A 17,400-nucleotide genomic window follows, 5' to 3' on the forward strand; every position below is an offset into this window, starting at 1 on the left:
ATGATCGCGATAACTTTGAACTGTTCCCCCCAAATCATCCGATCAATAGATTGTCACGACTGATCTGATATGATAGGATTTGTTACGATCGTTTCGATTGCTTTATGATTAAAGACCACCGCACACCTTACGACTGCTCGCGATCTATGACAAGTGGGTTGTCATTTTTTAAAAGCAATCTGCTTATAATGACAATCCTTCTGCAAACTGTAAATGTAAAAAAAAAATGTTGGTAGTAGATCATATTTGTTTAGAATGACTTTCTTTATTTTGGTATTTTTTTCTTTATGATTAATACCAAATCAATTACTGATATATTATGTATGTTACGTAATGAAAATTGTATTGTATATCATTGTTATGACTGCAGAAGAAAAAAGAAATCAAATCAAATCAAAATCCGATTTTGGAACAAATCGCATTTGCTCATTTCTGAAAAATGTGAATAGAACATATCATTTTATTTGAAGTTAAAATGAATTGAAAGAATACTAATATAACCATGTTGAAAGAGTGCAAGGCTTTATTTTGTAGTAAAGGCCATATTAGTTTCAAGTCGTAGCCAATCGTACGTCTGCTATGACGTCATTACGACTAGATATTAAATTCGCTTTTATTCTAAGAAAGATGATAGCATAGTCACAGATTTGAATATAGGTATTCGTACAATGATTTGGAACATTATACAATAAGATATTCCAAGTCTCAATATTAAGCATCAAATCATATTACATTTTATTCTGGAATGGGGTCGCAGACCAATCGTAAGGTGTGCGGTCGCCTTAAGATCACCGTTTCAATCGTGATGCAAATAGCGACAGTGCATGGGAACGAGTTAATGCCAGCCTGTAAACGGTTCAGTGGTGGAAGACAGTCCAATGTATTTCAATGATTAATCCAACCAACCCAGTCCAAAGGTCCGCTAGTTCAAACAAAATACATAACGTCATCCCTCGATTATCTAACTTATTAATGATTAAGATAGAGTCTACCCTACTTACGGTTTGTATGCATTTTTATTAATTAAGAAATCATCTCACCGAGACCTAACTAGGATTTAGTGTATAGTTGGTGAAAACTACGATTTTTGTAACTTGTTTTCATGAAAACCAAGAGTCGCTTCTGATAAGCTATAGAAAGATGCCCTTCTAACTGATTCGTTTTATTAGGATTCAAGACATCAGTACCATCAGGAGAAAATACAATTATTGAGGAAACGAGTCTTTGTTTGTGGATACAGCCCATATTGACATATTCTGACACTGCGTGACTTGTTACTCGTTTAAACTGGTACTGATCAAAGAAAGACGCAAAGAGGAATATCCTTAAGAAATATTCAGACACCACTGATACAACGGTCGAAACACCATGGCGAGGATTAGCATGTTATGGAGTTTCTTGGTGATTTTTGCACCTGTTATCGCCCAAGTTGGTAAGTATAGTAGGCAATGTTGTTACAAAAATAGCACGACGTTCCCTGAGATTTATATCATACATCTCCTTTTCTTCACTTACAAGGTATTGAATAACATGACCCTAGAATAGTTAAAAGACAGATTCCATTTCAGATCTCTTCCATATTCGCTCCGAAATTTTAACATGTTTTTTTACCCAAACCAAATTCAAATTATCGTAAAAGAACATTCGTGTAAAAGGCTTCCTCGGAATATTCCTCTGTTAGAAACAAAATCTAAATCTGAAATGTAATCAATTACCAATTATCTGCGTCAACTACCCACTCTACTAACTTTAGAAATCACCTTCATGACCTTTACACAATCTTAATATAGGCTACCACTCGTAATTATATCTTGTGTATATATACTGTACATTCTATTTGTAATATTATATGATTCTCTCTTAATCTTTCGAAAATAAAAACAACCACAGCAGCTTAAAATGCTCCAGTCACACACCAAGGAAACATACTGAAAACCATCCAATGATAAGCCAATAAAAAAAGTCGCATCATAATGACAAAATACCACAATAATAATGATCTGTGCTGACGTCATCATTTTTTTCTTCCAATTCACGCTGCCTTTAGAGGAGATGGATGCGACTTATTAATAAATAACCTCATGAGTGGTGAATATGAAATTAAAGAGGAAATGCAAGTAAAGAGAAGATGTAGTCCTCAGTGGATATTTAAATTTATATTAGTACATTTTCAAAATAATGTTTGTGGATATGCCTATGAATCATTAGACTCATCGTCGTATTACCCTTTTAAATAGCAATTTTAGTCCAACTCAAAGCAGGATTCTGTCACACAAAACTTTACGATCAATTACTAAATGGACATTTCCAATCAAGATCGCCGTTGCATGTGCATATTTTTTTCCAAAAAACGTCATGATAATAAACCAATCGAAATTGAGCTTTAATGTAAACAATCCTTGGCAAAACAAAAACACAACTTTTTGTTATTTGGGCCCTGTTGCCAATTCCCAAGAATGCCAGAATGCAAACACTTGAAGGTGATTCAGTATCGTCACATTTTGCCATGGAAACTCTTGATTTTGAACCGATATTCCATGTATATATATTTCTGCTCGGTGTAAAAATGGCAAAGGTAAAATTGGCAGAGGTAAAAATGGCAGAGGTAAAAATGGTAAAGGTTAAAAATGGCAGAGGTGCAAATGGCAAAAGTAAAAATTGTAGAGGTATAAATGGTCAGTCTAAAACCCTCATGCCAAAAAATCCCCTCCATGCATACAGTAGATTACATAAGAAAGGTTCTGAGAAGAAAATTGGAATTACAAGGTATGACTAATGGAAAGAGTGACATTTTTAAATGACACTATAGATCTTCTGCACCAAATTGATAACACTTGAATTGGTATTTCTTATTTTTTCCTGGACTTACATGCACGGCCTTCTCGTGTTAAATTGCTTTTCTAATATTCAAAATTGAAGCACTCTTTGGATCCCAAGTATTATGCTTAATTCATTACAGGGGAAATTCAAACTGACATAAAGTTTATTGTAAAAATAGTTGCAAATAATTAAAATAATATTGGTGGGGGTTTTAGGGAATCCATCAAAGATTTAAGTATATGACCTATGTCAATTGAAAAAAAAACAAATTTTTACCTCTGCCATATTTATCTCCCCAATTATTACCTCTGCCATTTTTACCAGGCACCATATATTTTAGTTGACCCTTTCCCCGTTCATTCCCCGCATCATTCCATTCTTTTTTTTTCACTTCTCTTAACATAACTAGATGTGTATAATTAAAGGCCTGAAACAATTCCCGGAACTAGAAGGATGAGGAAATTCCAGTTGCCATTAAAAAAATCTTCTCTTATTTCTCCAATTCGTTTTCCCCCTTTATTATGAAGAAAATTTGATTGATTGCATTTATTCATTTTCATTCCAAATTTAACAAAAGTTACAATGCAAAGCATAACACAAAAATATCATATACAGATATGAAAAAAGGGAACCCACTGGAAAGCAAAGCTTGTTAGTATGGGTTCCCTGCAATAAATAGTTAAAGTATATCTTTGATCAATGAAATTCAATTCGTAAATTAAGAAGGTTTGTACAATGAAAAAGAATACCAGTGGGGTCAAGCTTTTTATGTTTACTAACTAAGTTACAATTAACAGAAAAAATGTTATATCGTGCCCCTGCTGTATAAATAAAAAAAAACCTAAGTTCAGGAGTGTTTGAACAGACAATCACTTGGACAAGAGAGGACGAATACTAAGAACAAAACAAAGACAAAAACAAAAACGGCACACACAAAAACAAAACAGAACAGGACAAGACAGCAAAAAAAAGGAAAAGAAACAAAATGGCACACACACACGCAAACAAAACAGAACAGGACAAGACAGCAAAAAAAAAGGAAAAGAAACATAACAAAACACACTACAAAACATAGACGGACAGAAAGATTATAAAAGCAATAGAACTAGACATAAAGATGACAGGAAGAGAGAGAGAAAAAAGAAATGTGAGAGGAGAGGGAGAAAGAGAAGAAGGAAGAAAATAAGAAGGGAAGAAGAACAAAAGAGGTGGTAGCTGCTTACACAGAAATGTTTGAGTTCTGGGGTTTATACTGAAGGATAAAAATTTTCTTCAACCCTCGACTGAAACTTAAATGTGTTGGTTTGTTACGTAATGATTCTATAAGGGAGTTCCATAGTTTGATACCTGTAAAAATAAATGTTTTATTCAAGAGGATTGTTCTAGCTCTTGGTGGATGAAAGAGCCCGGCAGACCTAGTAGGATAATGATGAATATCGACATTTTTAGTAAACATGGAATAAAAAATATTTGGAAGTTCATTTTTATCTAAACTATACATGAGTTTTCCGAGATTGTATCGATACAAGTCACCAATCTTTAAAATATTATATTTATAGAAAAGTTCGTCAGTGTGTGAACGAAAATCAGCATGACAAATAATACGAATAGCCTTTTTCTGCAAAAGTAAAATTCTGTTCAGGAGGCAGTCAGCACAATTCCCCCATGCTGTTATACCATAGTTTAAATGAGGCAGGATCAAAGTTGAATACAAATTAAATAGTATATGAGTGGGAAAGAGAAATTTTACTTTGTTTATGATACCAATATTTCTCGAAATAATTTTACAAGTGTGATCTACGTGTTCTTTCCAGGAAAGATTATCATCAATAGTTACCCCAAGAAATTTAGTACTGCCAACTCTTTGTAAATTAGTATTTTCGAAAATTATATTACCTGGAAGTTCATCTATGATATTACTAAAGAGCATATAATTTGTTTTTTGGAGATTAAGGGATAATTTATTAGCTTTGATCCATTCAGAGACATGTACTAATTCGTGATTAATGGTGGCAAGCAAATGGCGTGGATCCTGATGGGAGAAAAAAATATTAGAATCGTCAGCAAACAGAATAAAGGATAAATTATTGGAGGACTTACAAAAATCATTTATGTATATAAGAAAAAGTAGGGGACCCAAAATAGAGCCTTGCGGAACCCCACAAGTAACAAGTTTTGTTTCGGAGTTAAAGTTTTCGACACAGACAAATTGTTTTCTATTGATCTCCAGCAATATGTTATCATTTTGGAATATGGATAAGTCTTTAATGTTTTATTGTGTCGATGTTTTCACCACTTTCTGAAATAAACAAACCAGCCCCCCCCCCCCCAAAAAAAAGCACTATAAGTCAGAATTCTGAATTACTGTCAGTTTGTTTTATTTTTTTCTTATTTGCAAATGAAAAAGGATTATTACAGAGTAAACACCAGTAAATGGGTGTCGCTTTCACGAAATAAAAAAATCGAGCCAACAAATGACTTCTGCGAAAGAGTTAGATAAGAAATACAATTTGAATATTTCGGTATAATGATAATGAAAATAATGATAATGATTATAATATCTATCATTATTATCCCGGCTTTAGCTGGGCTGCCTAGCTAGGCATTCGAGAAGTGTTTTCCTAACGGGTAATTATTCACCTCTCCTGGGTTTAAGTGCAGCACAACAGTGGCGTAGCTACGGGGTGGGCACGTGCCCCCCCCCCTCCATCGGCTGGCAAAAAAATGAACAGGGGAAAGGGATAAAACGAGGAAGAAAGAAGAAGAAACGTAATGGGGGAAAAGAAGAAATTATGGTATATTATATTATTTATGTTATATTATGTTATATTATATTATATATGATTTATTTAGAGCCTGTGTTCATCACGTCTGGTGCTCACATTTTCTGTTTAATGAGAACAATAACCCTGTTCAAGGAGATCAAATGGTACTAACACATCCCAAAATAAATTTGTATTTCCTGGCACTTCGAGCTTTTATTATGTAGTGCCATATGCTTATTTCCATGACTACTTCTAGTGGTTAGCCCCCTTTTATTAGGTCTGAATGTAAAACATTTTCAGTCCGTGCTTACGTTCGCATAAGTGGGTTTGTGAGATAATGTCTTCATGAATCCCTAAAAACAATCCTTAAAATGTCCCTTTTCTGGTCTGAATATCAAAAAGTTTCAGCTCGCGCTTCGCGCTCGCATTATTAGGTTAGTGAAATACGTATGGTCTTCAATTAATTCATACAAACAAGCCTTAGATTGCCCCTCTTTAATATTTTATTAGTGAGATACGTACCATGTTCTTGATAACAATGACTACAGAAAGTGTAATCATGTGTTTAATTGTAATTCTAAAAAAATCAGCGGGCGCTTGGTGCTCACATTAGATGACTATACGGTGAGATATGTTTGCTCTTCATGAATTTAAAAAAAAAATGTCTTAAAATGTTCCTATTTGGGGTCACTAAGTGACTAAAAAAAATTGTTGGTGCCCCCGAATGCCGTGACCCACGGTACGCCACTGCAGTAGAATGCGGGTAAGTTTCTTGCTGATATCACAGATTATATTTGGATGGATGGCGACATCCGTCTCGTTGACGGTTCCGACGACATCAATCTCTACGAAGGACGACTCGAGATCTTCCATAACTTCCAATGGGGCACGGTGTGCGCTCAGGAGCCATGGACGATGTCAGAGGTAACAGTAGCGTGTCAACAGCTTGGTAGGATTCCTCTGGAAGCTACCAGACGTTTCGGACCAGGTCGCGATGCTCAAGGAATCTTTCTGGATGATGTAGACTGCACCGGTCTGGAGTCTACCCTGATAGATTGCCAGTCTCGTGGATGGGGGGTGCACGATTGCACCCATTGGGGCGATGTCGGTCTCGTGTGCGGTTCTGGTGAGCTAGCGTTTGTTTATGAAACAAATATTCAGAAAAATTCGCTTGCTGCAATGCTTCCGGCTCCTAATGGATAGGTGTGGATCCAGATGCCCCTTTCCCCCTTTTTTAAAATAAAGGTTGCCATTTTCCTGTCCAGAGAAGTGACTCAACCATCATCACTATTATAGTGTCATTACAAATACCACCATTTCCCACCACTGAATTGATTAATCACAAGCACTCGGCCTATTTACCTTCACTGCCAACGTGCACCATCAACGCGATACCATCAACACCACTATTATAATTATATTACCAAAATGTTACCATCATCGTCACCATGTACCATAACCACTACAACCATCATCCATTTTACTGATGCTATATTGCTGCTTCTGCCGCTTTTGTTGCTTTATTATATCGTTTATTATTCTTTACATATTCATATTACACACTAATGAATCGTCATTAAACGTGTAAATATAACCTAAATTATCATCGTATAGAATTATTCACTGCTTTATCGATAAATTGACTGGGGAACTTTTTTATTTTTCTTGCGATAGATGACGTCATTTCAAAGCAAACACCTTGCAATGCATGTCAATTGCACTTTACAAATCATTAACTGAAATATTTTTTTTTCATCGAGTTGATTTAATAAAAAAGATAATGTTATCACCAGACAACCACAAATCTTGGTTCAAATGAGAATACTTCCCTGTATGAAGATCTCTCTAGTCAACGAAACTGGCGTATACATGTAAATGCAATGCTATCGGGAATTTAGAAAGATTTCTTCTTACTTTATGGTGTGTAAGTAAATTTTAATATGGTTGGTAAATCGATCATGTAAATGGTCATCATTACTTTTGAATAAAAGTATATATTTTTTTAAAACAAGTGCACACCTAGTTATTAATAATGCATATAGCATTTCCATTTATTTGAAAGCAGGATAAAAGAGCATTGTAGATTAAATGCCTTGCTCACGGGCACAGGTGCAGCGGCCGGGGATCGAACTCCGGACTTTCCATGTATAGCCAGGCGCCTTAGACCACTCGGCCACGGCACCTCCATGAACTACGATTTGATTTCAGACGATATATTTACGTAAAGATGATTACTGTCACTTATTTGAGCAGATGGGCCTATGTTTATCATAATTCATTTTGAATTAGTGGAGTGATTCTTTATCATCAAAGTTATATAATACATGTAATTCAATTATTCCTAATGTCACATTATAGAATATATATAGTTAGTGGCTTGTATCATCAATCTTTCATTTACACACAGCTCAGGTTGAGTATATACATGTTTACTGTTTTATTTTTTTAGATATAAGGGAAAGTTTGAAATGCAATAAATGCCATATTTTACACAAGATCTCGATGAAATTATCAATATTATTTTAAGTTGGAATTTCCTCCTCTTTTCATTCAAATCAACTCGTTTTGGGGAAAGACTTGGTCTTTACTCTTTCAATAAATAACTATCCTAATAATTATCAGTAATTCATCTTTATCCAATCATATAGCCCTCAACATATCAATGATCCGGAAATGCCGGGGATCATTCTTGAAGGAGTAGCCTTGCTCGGCAATCAGTGTTTTTAGAAGAATTAAATGATAATTTACTGGTCTATGACTTTCTGTTTCTGTTTCTGTTTATGGTAACTTCCGTAGGAACTCGGCAGGACAGCATCTTGCTGGTAAATGCCAAGCTGGTATATAACCAATTACCTAGGAAACATTTTACGTCTAGTTTACGTCTAGGTTAAGTCTTTGGGAAAAATAAAGTTGGATAAATTTGAAAGAAAGTCAACAAATTATTTAGAGCGACTTTCGAAGCATAAAGCAGTGCGGCTTTTCATCTCCATGCCCCGTCTCCCCCCGTTTCCCTATCCACTCTCTCATTCGTTCCCATTATAAACCATCCCATCCACTACCGGTCTCAGACCTTTTGGTTTGAGGTTCCAGGTTATTTTTTAGAAATCTTCATTCACCACCTCCTTTAACATGTATAATCTGTTACAGAAGCACAATCAGAAGGCGCCCTCAGACTGGTAGGTGGCTCCTCTGCGCTCGAAGGTCGTCTTGAGATTTATCACAACTACGAGTGGGGGACGATATGCGACGACTACTTCGACCTCGCCGACGCCGACGTCGCTTGCCGGCAACTCGGCTACATCAGCGCTCAGGCGGTCAAGGAAAGGGCGTATTACGGTGCGGCGTCGTCCAGCGTGGAGATTTGGCTTGATAACGTTGACTGTACTGGAAACGAGGGCGAACTGAGGTACTGCAGTAGCCGCGGTTGGGGCGTCGAGAACTGCGGTCACAACGAGGATGTGGGGATCGTATGCAGATATACCACAGGTAGGTCTTCCAACTGAGAAAAAATCAGAATATGAATACTAAAACTGGGTATTATTGTCCCCTCTGCTTCCATCCCCAAAAGGAGCTAAGAGAAGACGTCGACGACGACGACGAAGAAGAAAGAAAATGATAATGATGATGATAGTAATAATAAAAAGAAGAAGAGAAAGAAAGAAGAAGGATAAGAAGAAGAACAAGAAGAAAAGGAAGAAAGAAAGAATGAAAGAATGAAAGAAAGAAATAAAGAAATAAGAAGGATTAGGAGGAGGAAAAAAAAATCGATTTTTAGAAATACTTTTGAATTAAGGATGGGCTAGAATGTCGGCCTATTGACATTCCTTCTTGGTCTGCGCCATTAATGTATGCTTTTTATATCTGCCCCCAACAAAAATAATAATACAAATTATAATCGAAGCTTTGATTTATCCGTGTTTTTTTTTTAATCACATTGACCACAGCGAGCGAAGGGGATCTCCGTCTCGTTGACGGTGAGGATCTGGACGAAGGTCGTGTTGAGATTTATCATAACGGAGTATGGGGGACGATCTGCAACGATTACTGGGCCTACGACGAAGCCCGTGTCGCGTGTCGTCAACTCGGCTACTACGGTGTTTCATACTCAAAAACAAGGTGATTTCCTTTGCCGAATATATTTATTTAGATTGTAGGGCTATCCTGCAGTGTTATACGAGATATTGCAGTGTTTTGCGCCCCTAAAAGGCGAAATATGCCTAACCAAATTACCAGCTATACCCCCCAATGGCGTGACGAACGAAATGACTACATACCCTCTAACGATTACCACCGAACGGTGATGAATATGGAGTTTTTCGCTCAGCTATGTACGAAAGATTCAAGAACAGAGTTAATAAATGCCTGTCACATGACAAAGAAAAGCTGAGAGGCCTGTGTCGAAAATTGAGCCGCATCAGCAGTTTCGTCTTCATTAGTTTAATTTTTAGATTTCAGAACTGACGAAAAATTACAATGACGTCGTTGATCCAGAATAGGGGACGAAACTGCTTTTATGTTTCACCAATTTTCGACTGAGACGTCTTTTTTTTTTTTTTGGGGGGGGGGTATTTTCTTTGTTTGTTAATCTTCAATACTTCGCTGAGCAAAAAACTCCCTAAATCACCAACGACGTGGAAGACACTCGTGTTTGATACGGGGCCCCTTTTCGACTCTGATGCGTAGCAGGGAAAGAGCCTCAAGGATAATAATATAATAATTAGACTTATGTCGCGCCAAATCCACTCTGTAGAGCGCTCAAGGCGCTATTTAGAACAGTTGTATTTTATATTTGCTCACTTTTGTGAGACCGAAAATATATATTTTTTTTCATTCAAAACTTGCGTCATTTTGATTGAGGAGGAACTAGCTTCTAATAATACGTTTTATCTCTATCCCCCCCTCCCTCCCTCTCTCAATCTCTATCTCAGTAGTTTTGCATTTGATGTTGCCAAGAGGTCGTTCAAATGTTGTTTTGTTGAATTCGGCCAAATGCATTTGAATTATATTCATTTATCATGATGGTGATGGACGTGATGGCTATTAATCTGCGTCTTCATTATGACTACGATATACCGTGATAATGGTGATCAGAAATAATATTATACGAACATCTATTTTATTGATGCATTGGTGGATTTTTTTAAAAGGATATTTTATTATGTAAAGGGATCTGCAATTCGGCAGCCTGCCACGGCGCCCCAATCGCTAATGAATAATTGAGTAATGAACTAACTGAGTAAGCGAAATTATTGATATTTCCCGACAGTATGTACGGTCCTGGTACCGGTCCTATTCACCTTGACAATGTGATGTGTTATGGGTACGAGGACAGACTCCTCCAGTGCTACAATTTGGATTGGGATACGACCGACTGTGTACATACTGAGGACGTTGGAATCAACTGTGCCTTCGACAACTGTACGTATATCAACCCCCAGTCCCCCACCCCCATACATACCTCCCAAACAAAATAAATAAATAAATAAGTATGAATGAATAAATAAAAGAATAAATGAATGAATGAATAAATACAATGAATACAAAATAAAGAAATAACTACATTAATAAGTATAAATGGATATATTATATAAATATAAGTAGGTTTCACATGGGAAGATGGCAAACTGCGTCAGGATGTCGCAACCAATGTATGATGTATAAATTTTATTTCCCCCTGCTCCCCTTAAGTCATTTAAAAATAATATAAAATGACTAAGAACTATTTTTTGATAAGGAAAATGAATTTGCAATAAAGCTAATGCCTCCATTAACCAACCCAGTCATTTATTTTAATCACTGGCCATGAATATGTAAAATTAGGCTCTGTTATCCATTTATCGTTTTTAATTCATTTGCATTTTTCAATAATAGCAAACACAGCCTTGTCGTGGTGGGCCATCAGCCTCATTGTTCTAGGTTCCCTATTCGTCTTCGTGCTCTTCGCGGTTATAATCGGTAAAGTGTGCTCGAAGCCGCGGTCAAAACGCAACGCGTCGGCCGCGGTGACTTCAACCGAAACGGCTCCCGTGCAAACGTACCCGGCCCAGGCTGGCTCGATGTACCCACCGCCAATGGCGTACCCGGCAACAACCGTAACGTACCCACCGGCAGCCGGACCAACCGCGGCATACCCACCGAATACCGTGGCCTACCAAGCGTACCCACCAACGGTTGCCGATTCGGGTGCTGCAGCTCCGCCTGCATACACCCAGGTTGCGCCCGGTAATCCCCCGCCACCACAGAAGTAGCCTGGTGGCACAGAGGCAGACAGTCTACAAAGAATGTTCCCAGATTGTTTCGAAGGGAGATTAAAAAATAGTAAGAGAGAAATCGAGGTAAGGGCGGGAGTGGATATTAGAATGTTGGTTTAACTATTCAAAAAGTGTTCACTTGGATACTATTGGCTACTGTATTTTAGCAAAAATTATTGATTCAATAAAACACATAAAAAAAATTACTACTCGACCACAACCAGTACATGATGCAATGATCTACCACCATTCCCCAATGTCATTCCTTCACAGAAAGGACGGCTGGATCACAGCAAAACCACATAACCACAACTTTTTCCATATCATACCACACAAAGACCACAGATTATGTATATCAAACTTTTTAATCAGTTAAACCACAGACTGTTGATAAAAATTGCTTATGATTTTGTTTATTGTTCTGAATTTTGTGGAAAATCAGGTCAAATTGGAGCATGTTCAAATTACATGAAATGTGTGAAGATACTATAAATGTGTAACCATGAAAATAATCAATATAAAACATAATTAACAATTATTAATTCTTGAATAATTAATAATTTGAAAATAATCTGCAAAAACGAGTCTTTGTTTTCTTTTTCATGTAAACTCGCTAAAAAAAATCGTATGAAAATGGTTACTTCTGTAACAACAGCTTTTGAAATTGGTACCGGAACGATGTTGAAATTTTTTTTTCAATAAGTTGGCCTTCTGTTATAATGAATGATATGGAAGTTCATTGTTGTTGGAGAACATTTTGGAAGATGATTGTTGTTGGAGAACATGCTTTCATTTTTAAAATTAAAAACAAAAAAATTTGGCAAGAATAAGAAAAAAATACAAATCCAAGTATTGTATTCTGATTCAAAGCGTCCAAAACAGAGTTGGCCCTTATCGTGATTTCTCCCATTGTATCATATAATGCCTTTTATAAAAGTATAGTTAATATTGTATATTTGTCAGGTTACTTCGCATTCATCCTTTTTTTTTTTGCTGTGATTCAAAAACATTTTAACCCAGGAGCCGGTTGCACAAAATGTTTAGATCAAACGAAACTTGCATTTCAAGCAATAAAGTGCGCGCATTTAGGACCTGTGCTTGATTCGAAACTCTCCTGCAAAGGGCCCCAGTAGTGGAATACCAATTCGAATAATGTGCTAAGCATGCACTTTCGTTAATATGCAATACTACCATGACTAATTTTTATGCAATATTTTTTTTTCAAGAATATTTTGCTGTTAAATGCTTGAATAGTAAATGCAAATCTGATCGTGAACGCGTTGAAATTACATCCGTGTTTTCGTTGCGAATACAGATACCTGTACCTAATATGATTATAATATGATTCTCGTATTTTTATGTGTATTCTGTTCTGTCCAGTATTGTGAATTTGTTCTACAAGTTTTCCTAATACATGTGATATAGTAAAACCAAGAGGACATGCGCAGTTAAGTTTATCGGGGACATGCTCCTGTTAGTGACATTTTACTCCTGTCTTAATAAGTCAGAGGGCATAAGGTTGTAACAGAGTTTTTGGCTCAGAGAAGTCTTAAGATAAAGGATCGGGGTTTATTTAATTTTGGAGGTTAAGTTTGATGCTTGACTTAACGTGCAGATTTTTCATTGGAGCAAATGTCAGGGCAAATGCCACTGATGGAACCAGTTTATTATTGAATGGAAAACCCTTAAACGAATTTGATATAAATACACCCCGCACACCCTATGTTTTGCCTTGTATATTTTAATTCTTACCGCTGAAGTAAATCGTACAAGTTAACATTTGTTGTTGTTGCAAATTTCTGATATAAAACAAGTCAATTTGGATGATACAGCAATATATTAGCAATACAATAGAATAAAATCAATTTCAATCTCATTCTCAATTTGTGCATTTATTTTTTTTTCTGAAATTGCAGATTTTGAGAAAATGCGATATGAATAGTGTGAACTAGCGGCAAATGCAGCAAACGTTCGACTGGGTCGAATTTTTTAAACTGTACACTTTGAAAGTAAATTGTGAGCAAACGAAGCGAATGAGCCCAGAAATGTGCAATAAATCTGGCATAGAAACAGTCAAAGCAATCAGATTAACATGATAAAGTACAACTTTCATTTCGGGAGCAGTAGTTTCCATGACCCGCTGGTAACCGAGCTAATGAAGGAAGAGAAAATCAATATTTCGTACACTAATCTGAGAAAAAATATAAATCATGCTTTTAAAGTAAACCTCATCAGCATTCGAATGATATCTTTGTTTCTAAGAACACCCTCTAATGAAGGCCCTTTTTGAAAAAAAACACCTTCAGAAGTCACTAGCTAGCACATTGGAAACAATGAATGATGAAAAGTGGAATGAATAAGATATCTTGGCATTTTGTTCTTGCTTGACATACGGTTCTTGATCAATTAGTTAGTCAATTATTAATCCATCACCTTATAATATAAATGAACCAACTAACCAACCATTCTAAGTAGAGTTCATGAACCAACCAACCAACCAATAAATCAATAAATTACCAAGTCAATTAATTACTCAATCGATCGATCAATCCATCAACAAACAAATAAATCAATAATGAATCAACCAACCAACCAACCAACCAACCAATCAATCAATCAATTAATCAGTCAATCAATCAATCAACTAACCAATAAACCAATTACTAAAACAATTATCGAATCAACCAATTAATCAATCAACAAATCAACCAATCAATCAATCAATCAACAACCAACTAACCAACCAATTACTAAAGCAATCATCTAATCAACCAATTAATCATTAAATCAATAAATCAATCAACGAAACAATTAATCAATCAACTAACCAATCAACCAATTACTAAAGCAATAATCCAATCAACTGATTAATAATCAACCAATCAATCAACCAATAGATCAAACAATCAATCAATCAATCAATCAATCAGTCAGTCAGTCGGTCAAGTAATCAATCAATCAAACAACCTGCCAACAAAGTACTAAAATATAACTAAACAGCCAATCACTAATCAATCAATAAATCAACCAATCAATCAACCAACAAATCAAACACTCAATCAACCACCCACCCAACAAATCAATCAGTTAATCCATCAATCAAACCAGCCAAACAATTAACCAAGTAATAAACCAATCAATCAATCAATCAGACACAAAGTATTTACAATATGTAGTTTCACATTTATTTTTTGCAGAAATACAATATTGTCTTCATAATTATTTGCACTTACATACAAAGTGCAATGTGAATACAATCCAACGTCCTTAATTGTAACATGATCCCCTCATACAAAGATAATTCCTATTATCTATTATCAGCACCTACAAAATGAAAGCATATATCCAAGACAGAACTAATGAAATCAATTAAACATAATGCAAGTATAATAAGACATATACAACAAATTCAAACTTAAAACTTAAAGATATAACAAACTTCCTTGTAATATTTCATATACAGAAACAGTTGGATAATATAATTGACCATTTCCACATAAGAATAAGTGTCATAGACATCTAAACTGCAAGACGCATTTCTCTACATTAAAAAAAATGAAATAGAGACTAGAAATGAAATTACTTTGGTTTGAAAGAGAAGGTCAGCGATTATCTGGGACCATAATCTAACATCCATTTTATTTTTATCTGTTTAGAGGTCAATATCACATCATATCAATAAACTGATGTAAGGATTGATTCATCCAGGAAAAGTCAAATTACGACGGAAAAATATATCTTATCATCTGGACTTACTTTGGAACATAGAACAGTTTCACGTCCGATCCGGGACGCTTCTTCAGCTCTTATGAGTTGGTGGGAAATCGTCGCTGCAGATTGGCGCCGAGGCACCGTCGATTTTAAGAGCTGAAGAAGCGTCCCGGATCGGACGTGAAACTGTTCTCTGTTCCAAAGTCCAGATGATAAGATTTATTTTTCCATCGTAACCACATCATATCATGCATCATTCAAAGACAATATGAGTCAACAAGACTTTTAAAATACTCCATTACTGGAATAATGTTCGATTATTACTGTCAATCATTGTATCATTTTCATTTCAAAATTTGGAGCAAATTTACCTAGAAATAATGCTGATATTGAAAACGCGGAGATGAAAAGCCCCTACCCTATTTTTACAGTTTATTATTTTCTTCTTTTTTTTCAAAGTAACATGGGTGAAAGCAGATCATGGTTAGATATGTCTACGTAGGCAGTGCTCTGTCTTTATCACAGATAAAATTCCATAATTTATCTGAGAGATAAAATGTGATCTCAGAATTAAAGAAAAATGGCCTCAAAATACTAACCCTGGACTATGAACTTTGAATGGATGGTTAATAAAAAAAAATCAATTTCAGTCAGTGTTCTGAGAGCACCAGAACTTAAAGGTGTTAAAAAATACACCTTTGAACACAATATCAAATGGTGTTAATATGACAAACCTAATGTGTTATGATAACACCAATGGGTGCTGAACAAACAGCTTATGAGTCAACACCATATTAAATTTGACAATGGTGTAAAATGCTTAGTGTAGAAGGGTGGCTAAAATACACACAAAAACAGAACACAGAAGAAAAGAATATGTGAATTCATAAGCTATAAAAATCAGCAAGTGCATATAACTTTAATTATGAAATATTTCTCTCAATTCCTACAAAATCATGAAAATATTTTCTATAAAAGTGACAACTCTTTACCTACACCAAACCCTATCAAGTGATTCATTTTCAATACACTTATCCTCGAATCAATAATGTATTCTTGGTTTAAATGGGTAATATATAAAAAGTGTACAACAGTAAACCATGATGAAGTATACATAATGATTGTGATATATTTCCCTCTATGGTAATATAAAGAGTGTTAAATATATTTCTACAGTATCAATTGCACTATTACTTTTCTACAAGTCAGATTAGTATTCTTCATCTCAATATTGATGATAGAGTAAACTTAAAGTAGTAGATCATTTACGAGGAAAATGATACCTCCAATATCTGCACATTGATTGCGCCTAACGAAGGACTACGGAAGCACATTTGAAAAAGAATTCAGCACAGTGCAATATGAGAAAAGTATTCTGATTATGAATTATAGTAAATGCATGATATTCACAGGCAAAAAAGTTGTAATAATAATGGTAAAAACAAAAAAATGCATAGCTGCATTTAAACATTGGCAAGCATTTTACTACAAGGTGTGCTGATAAAAAATATATACAATGGAGCGAAGGAAATCATTCACAAATAATAGATACGGAAAATTGCTGTAAGCCGTTTGTTCAGACTAGAGTAAGACAACAATAAAGAAAGAACATGTCCCATTAAAACTTATAGCAAATGTGCATATACTCCTCTCAAATCGTAGGCTTATATTTGTCTTTTTTAATGATAATAGTAAATATATAATCATTTGGTGCTTTAGACATGTACATTGTACTATCTAAGTATTTAAGAATTTATCATTGTTGTTAAAATGTTAAAAGATCAGTAATATGCAAATCACCCCTTTTTGGCTTTGAATAAGAAAGCAAGAAAAGTGATGGGGAATGAGTTGCG

At 35.4% G+C, this 17,400-nt stretch overlaps 1 protein-coding gene across 2 annotated transcripts; it reads left to right on the plus strand.

The window, feature by feature from the left end:
- Nucleotides 1–1,010: 1,010 nt before the first annotated feature.
- Nucleotides 1,011–13,712, plus strand: LOC121407934 (soluble scavenger receptor cysteine-rich domain-containing protein SSC5D-like). 2 transcript variants are annotated; one of them, XM_041599191.1, is made up of 5 exons: nucleotides 1,011–1,432; nucleotides 8,733–9,071; nucleotides 9,530–9,701; nucleotides 10,852–11,003; nucleotides 11,457–13,712. In XM_041599191.1, the coding sequence occupies exons 1-5, from the start codon at nucleotides 1,369–1,371 to the stop codon at nucleotides 11,831–11,833; spliced, it is 1,104 nt and encodes a 367-aa protein (XP_041455125.1). In that variant the 5' UTR covers nucleotides 1,011–1,368; the 3' UTR covers nucleotides 11,834–13,712. The 2 variants fall into 2 exon arrangements, with proteins under 2 accessions (XP_041455125.1, XP_041455124.1); XM_041599190.1 differs by lacking the exon at nucleotides 1,011–1,432 and adding an exon at nucleotides 6,342–6,711.
- The last annotated feature ends 3,688 nt before the right edge of the window (nucleotides 13,713–17,400 follow it).

The sequence above is a fragment of the Lytechinus variegatus genome, chromosome 2 (assembly GCF_018143015.1).
Source record: "Lytechinus variegatus isolate NC3 chromosome 2, Lvar_3.0, whole genome shotgun sequence".
Taxonomy (NCBI): domain Eukaryota; kingdom Metazoa; phylum Echinodermata; class Echinoidea; order Temnopleuroida; family Toxopneustidae; genus Lytechinus; species Lytechinus variegatus.

Bases quoted from the DNA above. Each gene is read 5' to 3' on its own strand.
- LOC121407934 (XM_041599190.1), top strand. From the start codon at position 6,384: ATGGATGGCGACATCCGTCTCGTTGACGGTTCCGACGACATCAATCTC. The intron at 9,072-9,529 runs GTAGGTCTTCCA...CATTGACCACAG, and splicing joins CGTATGCAGATATACCACAG to CGAGCGAAGGGGATCTCCGT. The intron at 9,702-10,851 runs GTGATTTCCTTT...ATTTCCCGACAG, and splicing joins GTTTCATACTCAAAAACAAG to TATGTACGGTCCTGGTACCG.